Source organism: Hydra vulgaris, chromosome 09 (assembly GCF_038396675.1).
Source record: "Hydra vulgaris chromosome 09, alternate assembly HydraT2T_AEP".
NCBI lineage: Eukaryota > Metazoa > Cnidaria > Hydrozoa > Anthoathecata > Hydridae > Hydra > Hydra vulgaris.
In genome coordinates, this window is record NC_088928.1 from 40489914 (window position 1) to 40508370 (window position 18457).

Genomic DNA, 18457 nt, shown 5'->3' on the forward strand with positions numbered 1-18457 from the left:
CTTATCCTCAAGGAATATTTATTATTCAGAGTTCTAGCTGCATTAATATACTCTTTTGTATAGTTATAGAAAACTCAAGAACAGACCCAGTTATGTCAATTACTGTCCTAACTATTGTCAATGCAATAATTAGCATGACAAAATGCGAGAACTGACTTAATAATACAAGAGAGATTAATAAAGATGTCCTAGGTGTTCAGAAATATATTGTTCTCTCTTGTATATAAGTCAGAATGAGATTGCAGACAATTAATAACTTTCTCTTGCAATAGCAATTCATAACTTTCTCATTCCACATTTCGACTGCTTTAGTTTAGACTGTCTAAACTGCTTGTTACTTTAATCAATATCAATAGATGTAAGATGCCAGTTGTTAGAATCTTCACAGCCAATGTTAACTTTCTTCACCTACTTTGTTAGAGAGAGTTTTTTGTTTCAGAACTTTGCTTAAAAATAACTGTAACAACTCATTTGTTTTTGTGTACAATATATGTACCATTGGTTCTGCTTTGTTTATTTTTTTAAATTTTTTTTTTTTTTTTGCGTCACTTACCTCCCTGCATTTCTAATAAATGTGTCTAACCCAGACATCAAAAATGTAGAGGATATGTATTTCAGGCACCCCTTTAAGTAAGTGCATAAAAAACGAGTCAAGTTTTACGCATAAAATTTATTAAAAACTTAATTTTTCAATTATTGAAAACTATACTCTAACCCTGAACCCAACAACAAAGTTTATTTTATTGAAAGCCATACCCTAACTAAAACCTAAACTTTATTAATTCTGAGCTTAAACCTAAAGGATCAGGGTTAAACCTAAAGGATTAGGAGTTTTCAACAATATTTGTCTTGTATAAGACATTTTTACAGAATTACTAAAGGGGGTGCCTGAAATACACAGCCACCAAAAGTGTGATTTAAAATTTCAGGATATTCAGGATAAATTACAATAATTTAGTACATTTCAGGACAGATTTTTAAAATCAGAATTTTAAAGGATTTTAGGACATGTGGGAGGCCTGTATAGTATATAATTAACACAACACAAAATCTATTATGGATTTAACTAAAACCTTTCATTTTTCTGCCCATAAAATGAGCATACAATTCAGTTTGTGTGATCAAAAAATTAAGTTTTCTTTGCTGTCGCTTCATCTAAAATGTAAGAATTTTAATTTATTATAACCATCTTGCTTGGATTATTTAAAAATATATATCAAAATTAACAATGAAAATTTGAAGAGATACTAAGCACACAAAAACTAAAATATACTAATTAAATTTGTAATTAAAAAATTTGCTTATTTTCAATGACCTAAAAATTTGTCTTTTGAAAAGTTATTTCAATAAATTATCATAAAATAAATAAAAATCAAGTTTTTAAAAAGATAGTCCATAATTAAAAACAAAGAAGACAAAAAAAATCTTGTGCTTGTAAACATCAACGCAAAAATCTTGCAATTAACTCATTATCATAAAAACTTTAAGGATTTCTTAAAAGGATTTTTTAATGGAAAAAAACAATTCCCTTAAATAACTGATTTTATATTATATATTAGAATGTTTGTGGTAGAATGTTTGCATCGTAAGCAAGAGGTACAGAGTTCAAACCCATACCTCTCACTTTAGTATGCACTAAAATTGTAAGCACAAGTGCTTAACTTGTTTTTCTATTCAGCAGCCTTGGTTTTCAAGGTTCGTGTTTTGGGGTTTTAGGGTTAAAATAACATAGATAACAGGTATGAAAAAAAAGCCTCTTCAACTAAAGTAAGACCATGGGAAGGTAAATGTAGAAAAAAGAAAGAAAAAATATATAGAGCAATATCACAATATCAAGTATTTGGTGAAAAAAAGGTATTTATATTAAAAAAATTATACTATAGTGGATGTTTGACACTTTTTTGTTTACTTTCAAAAAAGTGTTAGCATTTCCTCCAAACCAAATTTAAAGAAGTTTGATTTTTGATTTGGCACATTTGTTTATGCCATGTGATTCATATTGCCATTTTGGACCATTTTACCATTGTAAACCACTTCTTGATTTTTTTGATTAATTGATTATTGTACAGATTGCATAATTGTATTTGTGGAAATTTTTTTTCCTCCATGTAACTTTAATGATTAATTAACAGATATTTATTTTATTGATGCTATATTTTATAAATTGTTCTTTTTTTTCAAACTTTAAGAGATTTGTTCATTAATAAAATAAATACAGCAATGTAACTTAATAATTAAAAAAATTATAAAGTTACATTGCTGTGAATTTCTAGCGAGCTTATTTTAATATAGATAGATGTCATGTAATTAAAAAAATACAGTTTTGAGTGCAGGATATATGTTGCAAAAATAAAGTAAAAAAAAAATGTTTAGAAGAATTGACATTTTAAAAACTTTTAGCCATGGAAAAAAAATTCTGGATCTCAGTGCAGGTCTCACTTTAACTCTCATTTTAACGTGTAGATAATTTGTCATAACTTGTAGATAATTTTTTATTTACATTATAAACATGATTATTTGTTCTAAAAACATTTTTAATAGTTTAGGTGTTAGCATATCACAACTGGTTTAGGTGTTAGCAAGACACAACTGTAAAAAGCAGTATGTAGAAACATTTAAAAGCAGCAAGTAGAAAAAAGTTAAAGCAGAAATAAGATTGTGCTTAAACTGCTATATCAAAGATTTGTTCAAGTTAAGAAAACACAACAGAAACTAAGAAGCGATGAAAACTATGAAGACAAATAAAGAAATGGCATTAATTGAATATAAAGAAAATAATACTTCAAGAACATTTGAGAGATTTTAGGAAGACTTCAACATTTTTAAATATGAATATAACGACTAGAAAAATCTTTAAAAAGTCAAGGCCTTACTTTATCAGGTTAAATCTCATGTTATCAACTTAATGATTATGCAATTACGGTTTCAATTATGAACTTATTACCTCTCTCATCTCTTCGTCTTGCCTTCTTTGTTCCATAGCTTCTTTCTCAGCTTTTTTTCTGTGTTCTTTCTCCACACGATCAAATCTTCTCCAGTATAAGAGCATCTATAATAAAAAGACTAAAATTGTTACTAGAAATAAAATAGAATATAAATATAAACTAAATAATTAAACTCATTCTTACCTCTTTGGCCATCCTTCTAGCTCTGGGTATAGCATCCTTTGAAATCTTTTGAGATCGCAAAGCTTCTTTTCTGAGCTCTCGCTGACAAGCTTGAGCAACCTTAAAGGCAAAGATACAAATAAAGATTAACACCCAACATCTACCTATATTTAGTTTAATTTTGCTTGTAAATTTTTAAAATGAAACTTTTAAATAATTAGAAAATAAACAAAAAAAATTTTGTATTGACTTTAGTCATACCTTTTTTAATGTTTGCAGTATAGTACTATGGTTGTTTGAACGTGTTTTACTTATCTAAATACAAAATATTTTATATAAAAAGTAATTCATACATTTTACACACACACACACACACACATACACACATGAAAACCTTGCTGAAAAACTACTAATATCTACTTTTTGAGAACTTTAAGTTTAAGATATTTTAATGATATTCTTGTACTAACCTATTTTAATTTGAAAATTCATAACAAAATTTTTTATAACTTTCTATGATCATTTAAAAAAGGGAAATTTTGAAAAAACCACTGTTAGCTAACGTTTAGTTTGTAAAAAAAAGCAGCTTTCAAATTTTTTTACAGGTAAACCAATGATAAAGGAATCGTCAAGTCATCTAACCAACTCAGATCTTTAAAAAAATATGGCACATCTAAACAAAACCTTAAAAAAAACCCCAACAGTTAAAGAAAGAAAAAGAGACTTCATTCGAGATCTAAAATTAAAAAACCATGTTACAGGAATACCATGTAAAAAAAAAATTTTTTTTAATTTTTTTAAATTCAAGTTACAACAGAAGATGATAGAATAAACTTGATACCATATTAAAGCAACTTGAAAACAAAGGATTTGAATATTTCTTCCCTTATTTCTGTCCATAACATTAACCATCAACAAAGGAAAAAAACAATTATGGAACAACCTCAATTTTAAAGTTATTCATATAAGTACCACTTGAACATTGTTAGAATAAGAGTTCAAACAAAATAAGGATATTACATTAAAAATTATTTATCTCCTACAATATTTTTTATATATGCTGCAATAGCGCATTGTCATTCATGATTTTCACTGACTTTTTTGATATTTAAAAGCTCACAGAGAAAACAAAATGATTATGACAACTGATTACCTTTTAATAATAGTTTTCCAAATGACACTGTTTTAGTACATGACATCATTGATGTTTTGTTTGTTTACATAATGATCTTTTACACAAACAAAAAAATCAATGTCATGTACTAAAATTCTTAGGAATAAAATACGCTTGAATAAATTCAATTTATTCAAGTCTGTAGATTGCAGCGTATATTATGCTGACTTTTTGGCCTACAACAAAACAGAAAAGGCCAGCTTTGACTAAAATAAAAAGTTAGTTTTTCTTGGTAAGCAATTTATTCTTTTGTTTTAATCAAAAAAATTTATTCCAAACACTTTTTTTTTTAATTATTCTCTTTAATGTGAATACAAATGCCTCAGAGGTTTGAGATCCTTTAAACTCAATAGCTATTATTCAATAAAAAATCTCATTACAAAACCATATTTTTACTATTATTTTTATCATTATTAAAAATTATGATCAAGACTTTAATATTTGCATTCATTTTATTAATCATCAGATAAAACTAGCAAAATAAACCATAGAGCACAATGTACAATATTTAAAAGAAAGAAAAAACAAAACAACCGCTAATCATAACAGTCTAAAGGAATTTGATCAAACATTTTTAAAAAATCGCGAAATAAGACGCAATTTTTTTGGAATCTTTAGTTATTATAATTTTTTTTAAATAACTTTTTCTATTAATTTATACTCCTTAAATTACCTGGTCTTTAAACAAATAATAACTTAAAATATAAAAGTTTTGACTGTTATTATTTTTGCAGTAGTAAGTTTATTGTTTGTTGTTTTCATTAATTTTTGTAATATGATAAATTGACTGTCATTAAAACAGCATTCATTGTTTTTAATGAACTGAGAATTTGATGACCAAAAATATTTCAAGATATCACAATTCACAATCACTTAATTCAAGCCTTGAGCTGAAATGTGTTATCTTTTGACTGTGAAACAATCTGCTTTAATTTTTTCATGAGAAGAGAGGGGTGTGAGAAGAGAAAAAGCTTTAACATCCCCTTACAAACATCTGAGTAAATTGTGGTTGTATACACAGTGCTACCATAAACTTTTAGCAGAATAAGTACCCTAAAAAGCAACTTTTAGCAAACTTAGTACCCTGGTACCATTTTTAGTAAATAAAGTAAATAAGTACCACTTTTAACAAACTTTTAGCAAAATTAGTACCCTAAAAAGTTATAAGATAAGGTAGTATATGAGTTGATGAATTTATAACGGAAAAATGTAAGTGTTTATTTTCAAAACAACAAAAACTTGAAAAAAAAGTGCCAGAACTTTCCTATACTCATGTAGTTTTAACTTACGTTACACAATATTATTAATATCGTAAATTTATAAATTGTTATTCAAAACTTTAAAAGTTATAAAGCATAATACTTCATATTCTTAGGAAAATATAAATATATATATATATATATATATATATATATATATATATATATATATATATATATATATATATATATATATATATAAACAATTAAATTTTTAAACTAGATTAAATATCTTTTAATCAATTAAAGTTTTTTAACTAGATAAAGTTTTTAACTTCCAGATTAAAAATAAAAAAACTTTATCATGTTTTTGTTAACTTGAAAATTGTTACATTAAAATTTCAAAGGTTATATTGTTATATATATATATATATATATATATATATATATATATATATATATATATATATATATTATATATATATATAAACAATTAAATTTTTAAACTAGATTAAATATCTTTTAATCAATTAAAGTTTTTTAACTAGATAAAGTTTTTAACTTCCAGATTAAAAATAAAAAAAACTTTATCAGGTTTTTGTTAACTTGAAAATTGTTACATTAAAATTTCAAAGGTTATATTGTTATTTTCTTGAAATTTTTTTTAATTTAAAAAGTGAAATATTTGACCATTGTTGAATTGAACATGTTAGCACTACTTTCTAACTAAAATAATTAGGATTAATTAATTAAAGATTTTACAATGACACTTTTTTTTGATCATGCAACAATGAGAAAAACTTTTGGAAAAATTTTGGAATCATTAAAATGACTTAAATTTATTTTAATATTTGTTTCTACATCAATATTCATTTGTTAAAAGTTGATAGGAAATATACTAGTTTGAATAACGTAAATTTGTTGCAAAAGATAGGGAATAGGAATAAATGATACATAAAAGTCATTTTTGGCATTACATAAGAAAAAATGTCACTATATAAGCAGTGCTTATGTGATCATTGTATGTAGAAACAATCTTAGGTTGCAGTTTACGGAAATGCGAATGTTAACTTCATATTGCACAAAGTCTTTTTTACATGTTATATCTTATAAAGCAACTAAAATTTAGCAAAATTTTAGTGTTTTTTAACTAATTTTTTATCAGCAAAAATAATTTATCTCAAAAAGTGCCAAGTTGGCACTAGTACACCCGTATATTTTTAAACTCCTATAAAAAATAGGAATCAGATGCTTTTTAACTAAATTATGCCAACCTAGCACTTTTAAACAAAAGTGTAAGTGTAAGACCCTACCGCTATATAGTTTAAATTTTTGTAAAATACATTAAAAATTATAATGCGTATAGTTTTACATTATTTTGTACATACTTTTATAAAGGGAAATTGTGTTCAGTAAAAATGTATATCTAGTTATTAAAAAAAAGGATTAAAACCAATATTTGACCAACACCTCCAAACTTCCCTCCTAGCCCTCTTATATGCGGTAGTAGTGTAGTGGTAGAGCACTCGCTTCATAAGAGAGAGGTTCCGAGTTCCCTTTCTGTGCTTCAAATAGATTTCTGAAGCAGGCAGAGACTTCGTTACAAATAGAGATATATATAAAAAAACAGGTATAAAATGGGACTACTCTGATACAATTGGAAAAAGAGGAACAACAACAACATGTAATATAGCTAGAGAACGATTGCACAAAAAATCAAACAGGGATTTAATTATTGCACAATTGCCTGTTTAATATCATGCAATATTTCAAAAGTTCAAATTGGTGCTCTCAGTAATTTTTTGAGTATTTTCCTCAAAAAGAAAAATTTATGTAGATCAATATAAAAACTATCGTACAGATTTATTCCTATTTAACGAGTTTTCACCAGTTACAAAAATAAATTTACCTAGACCATGAATCAGTATAACACAATCACTTCACAAACTGATTGGTCATTCTTAGGAGTTAATTTTGAATAATGAGGAAAGTGGTTTGGTAAATCTTTATGATTCAGGGTTAAAAGGTAAAAAAAAGATATTAAGATTGATTCATACTAGATTCTCAAGAACAAGCTCCTAAATTGTCTATTTAACAGACACCATTAACTAAATGTGTATATCATCTAATCAAATTTTTATTGACAGGAGATACGAGTCTGCAAATTTTGGTACGAATGAGGACATTCTGATAAATATTCTCATAAAAAAAGAAATATCTTTAATAACATTGTATCTGAAGACGACACATTTTAAAATGTTAGCATATGAATAAATTGCATATTTTAATACTTCTTTTGATAATTTTTATTGTTTTTGCCATTGATGTGCCTATGATATCTTTGTATTACAAAATATACATACATATTTATAAACATATTTATGTATTTTTGCTATAACCTATAGGAAAGCAAATTTTATGAAATTTTCAGTATTTTGTTATTTTAAATCATGACCTAAGTATCCTGCATCAAAAATATTTTTTAGTTTTTTCAAAATTTACACATAGAAACTTTTCCAAAAAGTCTTTAATCAACCCCATAGCACTTTCTGTTCGAAAGTTATAAACCAATGTACTTGAAAACAGCTGTTTTGCCCACTGTGCGCCCCCAAAATGTGTTCTATATGATGAAATAACACTGGATTGAAAAATTTTTTGAATAAAAAATATTTTTTTTGGTCCCCCAAAACCCTTGAACATTAGATAGGTCTCTATAATTATCCAAAAAAATAGTTCTTTAAAGTATATCATGTTGGGTCTCAAAAGAAACAAAATTATATAAAAAATTTCAAAATAATCATTACTTTATAAAAAAACATCTTTAAAAAAAAGTATAATCAAATAATCTTGTTAAATTCCCTATTTTTTGTTTTTAGTTAAAAAAAACATCAATTTCTGTTCACTAAAATCTAAAATAATAATTTTTTTTATGAAATGACGATTATTTTTAAAGTTTTAATGTAACTTTGCTTCTTTTGAGATCCACCAAGACATACTTTTGAAAAACCTTTTTCTCATTAATATTAGGGACCCATTAAATGTTCATAGGTCTTGGGGGACCCCTAGAAATATCTTTTATTCAAACAGATATTTCTAGGGGTCCCCCAAGATATTTTATTCATTAAGGGGGTGACAATAGATTTTTCAAATGTTTTTGGGACACCGTTATATACATATATATATATATATATATATATATATATATATATATATATATATATATATATATATATATATATATATATATATATATATATATATATATATCTTTCTATTTGTTATACGACTTTCATTCATCAATGTTTAAAGTAGTATCTACAACAGCGCATTTATACTACTTCAACAATGTAGTTTTTGTACTTCCCAACTTCTTATTTGCGCCAGATCGCTATTTTTTTAAACTATCAATGGTAAAAAAAATGCAACCAAACAAAAATGCAAGTGCTTAATAAGTTCTTATAATACTATTAAAGAATAAATTCATGGCTAAAATTTTTTGCTTAAGTTGTTTTGATATGTATTTAAAACGCTGTTAACTTAATATTTATGATTAACGGTTTTTATATTTCTTGATATTTTGTTTATAAAGAAATAATATTTTTTGTAAATTAATTAATAATTATTAAATATATATTTTTTATAATTTCTTATTTAAATAATGCTTTTTTTATTCGTCAAAAAATAAACCTATACTATATACAATAATGAATTTAAAAAAATCACGATTATGTAAATTTATTTTTATTATAAACGATGTGTGGAATATTATTAACAATAAATCTTGACATTTTTACAAAATTAAAAATATTCAGAAGCTTCAACTTTCTTATAATTATTTCCTAATTTTCTATTTCCATTTCATTTGCACATTTATACTCACATTGTGTTTCCACATGCACTTGGTTAAAATAGTTAACATTCCATTATTAAAGTAACGACTTCAAACTGTTCATTCATTGTTAGTGCAAAACGGAAAAATGCTGACAAAACAGCATAACAGAAACATGCAGAAAGCGAGTGACATAATGCTTATATTTTATATAAGTACATCGTATAAAGATATAAGTATAAGGAAGATGGAGTTTTACTGTTAAATCAACAAGTTTTATCATTACCTAAAAAATTTAATAACAAATATTTTATAAAAAAACCATATAAAAGCTTATTATTTTTTATGTGCCAAACTTTTGAACGAGCGTGATTTTATACTCTTATTATAAGCTGAGCAAGCGTTGTTTATTGTGTCTAGAAGGTTTAAAAATACCGTTTAGAGGCGTGTTTCACAAGCGTGGCGCAATCGCACTCGCTTCATCACAAGCTCTGTATATACACACACACACACACACACACACACACACACACACACACACACACATATATATATATATATATATATATATATATATATATAATATTATATATGTACAGTACAATCTCTCTAATTTGAATCTCCTTAATTTGGAAAACCTCTATAATTCGACTTAATGTAAAGTCACCGTGAAATGCGCTTAAGAAACTTTTTTGTTTAACTTTCTATAATTCAAATCTCTATAATTTGAAAACCTTTACAATTCGAATGGACTTTTCAGACCTGTCAGTAAGATTCTCTCTGTAAATTGAACTTTTTAAATTTTTGTCTTATAAAAAGCTCGTTAACCATCGAACTCTTTTTTCAAATTTCGAATGTTTTGATTTTTTGATAAACAATTAGCATGAATTATTTCCTTCTTTCGAAAATCCTTGATATTCTACCAAACATTCTTTCAACCTAAAAAAAATAAAGATAAAATCTTTGCTTTTCGTCAAGGAACTTTGGCTAAATGGGTGAAAGTTGATACGTATTATCAAGTCAACAAAGTTGTACTTAAATGGTTCAAACAAATGAGAGGTAATGTCCCAATCAGTGGTTTGCTGGTAAAAGAAAAAGCGTTATATTTTGCAAAAGAATTAAGCTTCGAAATTTTCCCAGATTGGAATGGATACCTAGACAAATTTAAGAAAAAGTAAATTAATTTCTTATTTTATTCTCTCCAATTTTTATGATTAATGACTTTACATGATTATTCTACAACTTTTTCTTTAATTGATTAAAAAAATAAAGTAAATATTTTCCAGAATTAGACATTCTGGAAACTTGCAAACACCTCGAAGTTAAATTTAAATGTACGTGTCGCACGTATATGTTATGTCAAAGCAATTATAATTTTTTTTTTTTTTGTAGATATGGTATATCTTTCAAAACCATTTCTGGAGAGGCAAAGTCTGTTAACGATCAGATGATCGCTCTATGACTCGAAACCACACTGCCTACAACTCTCTCTTGATACCCACTTGAAAATATTTTTAATGCCGATGAATTTGGTCTTTTCTACCAATGTTTGCCTGACAAAAGTTTACAATTAAAAAATGAAAAGTGTATAAGAGGCAAGCATAGTAAGGTTCGCCTGACTGGGATGGCTGCAGGTAATATTAAAGGAGAAAGACTTTCAATATTTGTAATTGGAAAATCAAAGTCTCCTAGATATTTTAAAGGTGTGAAAAATATTCCTTGTCACTATCGGGTCCAACCAAAAAGTTGGATGTCAGCAGAATTATTTGAGGAGTGGGTTAAAGAAATTGACCTAAAGTTTGGTTTTCAGAAAAGGAAAATTGCTTTAATTGTAGATAATTGTTCTGCCCATCCTAACGTGCAGAAACTTGATTGGGTGGAGCTTATCTTTCTTCTATCGAATACAACTTCATCACCCAACCTATGGATCAAGGAGTTATCCAATCTCTTAAAGCCAAATATCGCTCACTTGCAGTGAAAAAGCAAATTGCTGCCTTAGAAAAAGAGAACAAGATGCTTAAATTTTTTTATCTTAACTGCTATGTTTATGCTAACAAAAGCATGGAATAAAAACAAAATTCTATGCAGATTTTAACTTCACGGCCGTCGAGTTAGTAGACATAGATTTCGATGTTTGCATTTCCAACAAATCATCAGATGAGGACATCATTGCAGAAGTTTCTGAGCATGATGCTATTGAAACTAAAGAGGAATCCGATGATGAGTGCGTTGGTGTTTCTGACAATGCTACAAAACCAAGTCTGAAAGAAGCGATGCATGCTGTCACTGTACTTGAGAATTACAGTCTTTATTCTAACTTTGGAGATGATTTGACAAAAGCTCTTAAAGACAAATATCGTGTCATTGAAATGGATTTAAAAGCCTCAAAAAGACAATCTACAATTACTGACTTTTTTTTTTAAATGTAAAAGTTTAAATCACATAATATATATTGCATTTAGGCCTAAGAACCACTATTTGCTTGTTGTTTCATTTCTATTCATTACTTTGACTAGAATATTTGAAAAAAAGTCAACTTTCTATAATTAGAAAATCTCTATAATTCGAACATCCCCCCCCCCCCTGTTAAATTCGAATTAGAGAGATTGTACTGTACTTTAAAGAAAAACTCAATATTTTTTAATCTTGACATGTTTCGTAGTTAACATACTACATTTTCAAAAGATAAAATTACAATTAAATGTTGAATGGTATAATTATTTTTAACAAGGTTGACTATATTAAATCTTTAACTAATATTATAAGTGATAAAACTAAATTTAAGGAGTTAAAAGATAATCCAACTATTAAAAGAGAACAATCTTTACAAGGATATCTTAGTAAACTTAAAAACATAACTGTTTTGAAAATGATGTTTACAATAAAATTTATCTTATTGGTTCAAAAACAGCAAGAATTTATGCTTTACCTAAGATGCACAAACTCAGTAAAGATTCTTCTCTACCACTTTTTAGACCAATTATTTCAACAATCGGGACATATAATTATAAACTTGGCAATTTTTTTGATTTACTGTCTCCTTATATACCTAAATTTTATTCCACCTTTGACTCTTTTTCTTTTGTTGAGGAATTGAAACAAGTTGATATAACTAACAAATATATAGTTTTCTATGATGTTGAAAGCTTATTTACTAATATTCCACTTAATGAAACTATAAATATAGCTACTGATTTATACTTTAAAGAAGTACTTTAAAGAAGTGCTTAAAATAGTTTTTTAAAGCTCAGTTCAAAAAATTACTTCAAATCTCAACATCCGATTTTCATTTCTTACTTAACGGGAAATATTATGATCAATTAGATGGCATTGTCATGGGTTCTCCTTTAGCGGTAATTTTAGCTAATATTTTTATTGGATTTCACGAACAAAAATGGGTTAGTAATTGCTCTTCAACCATACAGATTTTCTATTAATGCTACGTGGATGATATTATTGCTATTTTTAATTCAGAGTTTGAAACTCAGGAAGTTTTTACACATCTTAATAAACAACATAAAAACTTAAAATTTACTACGGAAAAAGAAAAAAATAATCAAATTGCACTTTTAAATGTTCTTGTTAATAAGTTTGTTTCACTTTCCACATCAATTTATCACAAAAAAACATATACTGGTCTTTTACAAAAATTTTCCAGTTTTGTTCCATATTGTTATAAAATTAGTCTTATACATTGTTTAATTGATAGAACGTATAAAATCAATAACACATGGCTAGGATTTGATATGGACATAAAAAATCTATCTAATGTTTTAAAAAATATCCACCTAAAACAATTGACACTGAAATTAAATTATTTGTTGATAAAAAGTTAAATCCATCTATGATAAATAGTATTGATAACCATAATATAAGATATTATAAGCTTCCATTTATAGGATTTTACTAAAGCTTTACTAAATCTAAAGTTAATAAAATCATTAAAAAATATTGTAAAGATGTTATAATTAATTTAATTTTCACTACTAACAAATTACAAAACAGTTTATGTATAAAAGATCCACTTCCTAAGCTGCTCAAATCCAATGTTGTTTACAAATTTTCTTGTACTGGATGTAGTGCAAGTTATATTGGAGAAACCTCCAGACACTTAACAACAAGGATTGATGAGCATCTTACAAGTGACAAATAATCTAATGTTTATAAGCATTTAATTTCATCTGTTAATTGTAAAAATCTAAGTAACTATAATTGTTTTTAAAATTTCGGATACTGCTTCTAACAAAAACAAATTAAAAGAAATTTAAACAAAATTAAAGAAACACTCCATATTATATGGGAAAACCCATCTTTAAATAAACAAACTGTTCATTATAATATAAATTTGTCTATCTAGTTTTTTTGTTTTGTTTTTTATTTACTTATAATTTTATTTTAATTTTTTTTCTATTTACGGAATCATAATTTGTATGATAATTTTTATTGGTTTGTAACATTTCTATTTATCTGTAAATATTTATTTGTAATGTCTTCAACTTTTGATTTTATATCCAGAGTTTTAAATTGTAATTTTATCTTTTGAAAATGTAGTATATTAACTACAAAACATGTCAAGATTTAAAAAAATCGTTTTTTTCTTTAAAATATGTTAACATTTATTGCTATTGCATTGTTTAAGATATATATATATATATATATATATATATATATATATATATATATATATATATATATATATATATATATATATATATATACACAACCTGTAAATGTTGTCCGAAAGTTTTTTCCATATTTTGTTGACAAAAAGTAAAAATTAAAATGCAAGACCGGAATTATCTTTTTTTATTAATTGAGAGACTGCCTGCCCCAACCAAACCCTCAGTCGATGTAGCAACACTCCCTTGCGAGTCAGGCTATTTGTCAGTCGATGTAGCAGCACTCCCTTGCAAGTCAGGCTATAAGATAGTCGATGTAGCAACACTCTGCGCATGATTTACAGTAAAAATAAATAAAAATAAAAACATTTTATTAAAAAAATTAAAAATAAAAACATTTTATTAAAAAAAATAAAAATAAAAACATTGTTTATATTGTTAAAAACATTCAGAATGTTTTTAAAACATTCTGGTCAATTAAATTTGCGTTTTTGTGATTTTTTAAAAAAACGCTTTATTTGTAATTAAATTAATAGTTTTTACTTTTGTCCAACACGCAAATGTTGGACAAAAGTCAAAAGTAATTAAAAGTGACATATGTGTTGGCGTAAGAACGTAAGAATCACTTTTTTCCTTCCGCTCTTCCCAAAGACAACAAACTATATATATATATATATATATATATATATATATATATATATATATATATATATATATATATATATATATATATATATATATATACATATATATATATATATACATATATATATATATATATACATATATATATATATATATATATACATATATATATAAATATATATATATATCAACTCTTGGAATTAGAAAATATGAAATCAGCAATAAATTGCCAACCTTAAACTATCAGAGGTCGACAAAAAAAATTTGACACTAAGGGGTTATCATAAAATAAAGAAACAAGGTCCACAATTTTTTGACCTCAACACTTTAAGATTGGCATTGCCGAATGCTGAACCTAGTTCAGAGGGTTGATATATGTGTGTGTGTGTGTGTGTGTGTATGCGTGTGTGTGTATATATGTGTGTGTGTGTATATATAAATGTGTGTGTGTATATATGCGTGCGTGTATATACAGGCTTGGTCGGGAAGCGGGAGCGATCGCTCTCGATTACTGACTACGGAAACATTATTTAGTTGCGAAAAACTGGCCAGGTTTGTAGTCTTTTTGAGAATATTTAAGTTTATGTATGTCCGAAATATATATATATATATATATATACATATATATATATATATATATATATATATATATATATATATATATATATATATATATAAATATATATATATATATAGCTAATATTTTGTTTTTTCTTGGCGACGTTAAGATCCCACTACACAGTATTTTGTAATTTTAGCGGGTTTTTTGTTTTGTTTTTGAATTTGTATTCAATGGCTGATGATTGCCGTATAGGCATAAAACTTAGAAAAAGTTGTTTTTTCTTCTTTAATATATATGTATGTTTATATATATATATATATATATATATATTTATATATATGTTTATATATATATAAACAATTATATAAATATATAAATATATATATATATATATATATATATATATATATATATATATATATATATATATATATATATATATGTTTATATATATATATATATATATATATATATATTATATATATAAATATAAATATAAATATATATATATATATATATATTAGTGATGTACCGATTAATCGGCATCGGCTTAATCGGCCACTTTTTGTACAATCGGAATCAGTATCGGCATCGGCCTTTTTTTTATTAACTTACCGATAAGCATTACCGATGGCATTTTAATATTTTTATCCTGCATTTTGATAATTATTAAATAATAAATAATCTAAACTTTATGCATCGCTTAGAATTTTTAGAAAAATTGTTTATTTTGACTTTGTTTACAGGCAAGTTTATTTATTTGGGTCCAAGTATTTGTTTACCAGTACGGATTCCATGAAAAAATTTACCCAATTTAAAGCTCTATGGCTTTATATCTTCAAAACTTATATATAACTATAAATACAAATTTTATTAAACTCTTTAACAAAGAAAAGAACATTTGTTTCCATATTAAGCTCCATCGTAAGATGTTACTTAATATAAAAAATGTCGCTTAATTTTATAAAAAAATTATAAATGAGCGATGTTTCGAAAATATTTGTTCTAAACATAATTTATTTTGCTTTAATTTTTTTTGCGTTAAAAGTTATTTTTTTTTTTTAGTTTATTTTTTTACGTAATTGTCTCTCATCGGTCCTATTAATCTTTTTTGCGCTTTTTTGTTTGTTTTTTGAAATGTTCTCAAAACGACTATAAAATCTGGCCAGCTTTTCGCAACTAAATATTATTCCCGTGGTCAGTTATCGAGAGCAATCGCTCCCGCTTCCTGACCAGGCCTGTATGTATGTATGTATGTATGTATGTATGTATGTATGTATGTATGTATGTATGTATGTATGTATGTATGTATGTATGTATATATATATTTATATATATAAAAGTTATTTTGAGACCCATCTTAACCTGTAAAACAATATTATTTCAAATTTATATTTTACTAGCTTTGAGGAGGTTATTATAATATTTAAATAACAAGGCCAACAAACAGCCACAAAAAATGTCAGAGAGAAAAATAGAATTAAAACAAAATTTGAAAAAATTACAATGTTTTGTAAATACGTAATGTTAAAGACAAATAAAAAAAATAAAAAAAGTTTTACTCTATAGTAATTAACAAATACAATACCTTTGGTATTTCCTTTTTTGCTATTAAATTCCAAAGTTTCTTTCTTTTATATGCAATCTCTTTATCATGATGAACCTTTTGCTTTAAAAGTTTAATATCAGATACCTTCTTTCTATTTTTGTTAAACAATTTTTTGTTGGCTAACTTTGATTTTTTTACTGTTTTCACATTTTTTTTAAAGCGATCTATGTATTGGTCATGTTCAATAACAAGACTAGATCCATAAAATGAATATTTATTATGAATATCAGAAGACATTTTCTTTTTAACTTTATTTGCTTTAACATGAAGTTTTAACATTTGTTTTAATTCAAATTCACTAATAGTTTCATTATTGTCATCTTCTTCATCCGAACTCTCATTAAGAAGTACTTCCTATTAAATAAGAATATCTTATTTTGAATTCATAGGATTAAAAAAAGATTGTAGCAATAAATCTCTAATGTAAACTAATTTAAAAATTAAAAGTTTTTTTAATTACAAATAATGTTTAATGACCCTAAGTTTTGAAACATTTAATAGTAAAAACATATTGAAAAACACACACATGAACTATGCAACTAAAACACCGTAGCAAATGTAGGAAAATTTTAAAAATTAAAGATGCAAACTAAAAGCTGGTCATACCCGTAGCCATTCTCTTTCCTTTCCAAGTGATTTTATATTGTAAAACTTTTTTTTTTCATTTTGCCATTCTGTAAATTAAAATTAACAAAAGTGCTCTTTAACTATGTATTGTTATAAAATTGTTTTTATATTCTAGTTAAAATAATATTTTTTAATAAAATTTTATTTAATAAAACTTAGTTCATATTTAAAAAAAATAATAAAAATGATTTTTCAAATAGGAACTTAGATTTTATATGTAACTTTTGTGTGAGAAAAAAAACAAACTATTTGTATGATTTTTAACGCATTAATAAAATAACTTTAATTACAATGCGGTACCTGAAAAGATGCTAGTGACGCAATATAACTTCTACTAATACAAAATATATTTGCTAAGTTGAGTTATTTAAAAATGTCTTACGCATTTTCGTTACGCAGCGAAATCTCGTAAAAAGGCCTGCAACATTATTCCTTATTCTGTTATTCGACAATCAATAATGCAACAATTTGCAACACTATTCCTTCTTCACATTTTCAAAAATCAAATTTGTGACAATTGAGATTTTGCGATAATATTCCGCCACACCAAATGAGCAAGCCATGGTGCTTCAATAAGCATCAAAAGAGCAGCTGTGATGCAGCAGTTAGATTGCTTGTCTTAGAACTAAGAGGTCCAAGGTTTGATGGCAGCTCTGGCAACATCTATGATATGGGTAAGAAAGGAGGCATAAACTTTCTAATTAAATGCTCTTCAGTGGTGCTCTTTGATAAGTCTGTAAGAAATACTTGGAGCACTTTAATAATCTTGATGATTTGACTAATTAGAACTCTTGGAACATTTTTTTAGTTATGTTTTCATTTCTAGACTAACTAAAATTTTACTAATCATTTAACTTTACTATTTAAAAGAATTAGAAAATATCATAGTAGACATTGGAAATATTAAATTATAATAAATGAGTTTGAATGTATTTTATTTTCTGAAAAAATACAATTTAAAATGGTGTTCACTTAAAGTTATTTCTGTGACTATTTGTTGCTAGCATTTGATTATAGCATGGTATAAATAAAATCCATTAAATAATTGAAAATAATATTATTTTAAATTAAAGAATAATTTTAAAC

The 18457-nt window shown here is 25.6% G+C and overlaps 1 protein-coding gene across 1 annotated transcript in view; it reads right to left on the minus strand.

Moving 5' to 3' along the window:
- The window catches only part of LOC100211537 (chromatin-remodeling ATPase INO80), a 65675-nt gene that overhangs the window by 41441 nt on the left and 5777 nt on the right, over positions 1–18457 (minus strand). The window contains exons 4-9 of the mRNA XM_065805698.1: positions 17351–17418; positions 16724–17098; positions 3369–3422; positions 3129–3227; positions 2945–3049; positions 1074–1155 (exon numbers count right to left, since the gene is read on the minus strand). Of these exons, the coding sequence (XP_065661770.1) occupies positions 1074–1155; positions 2945–3049; positions 3129–3227; positions 3369–3422; positions 16724–17098; positions 17351–17418 (783 nt within the window). The remainder of the gene's footprint in view (positions 1–1073; positions 1156–2944; positions 3050–3128; positions 3228–3368; positions 3423–16723; positions 17099–17350; positions 17419–18457) is intronic.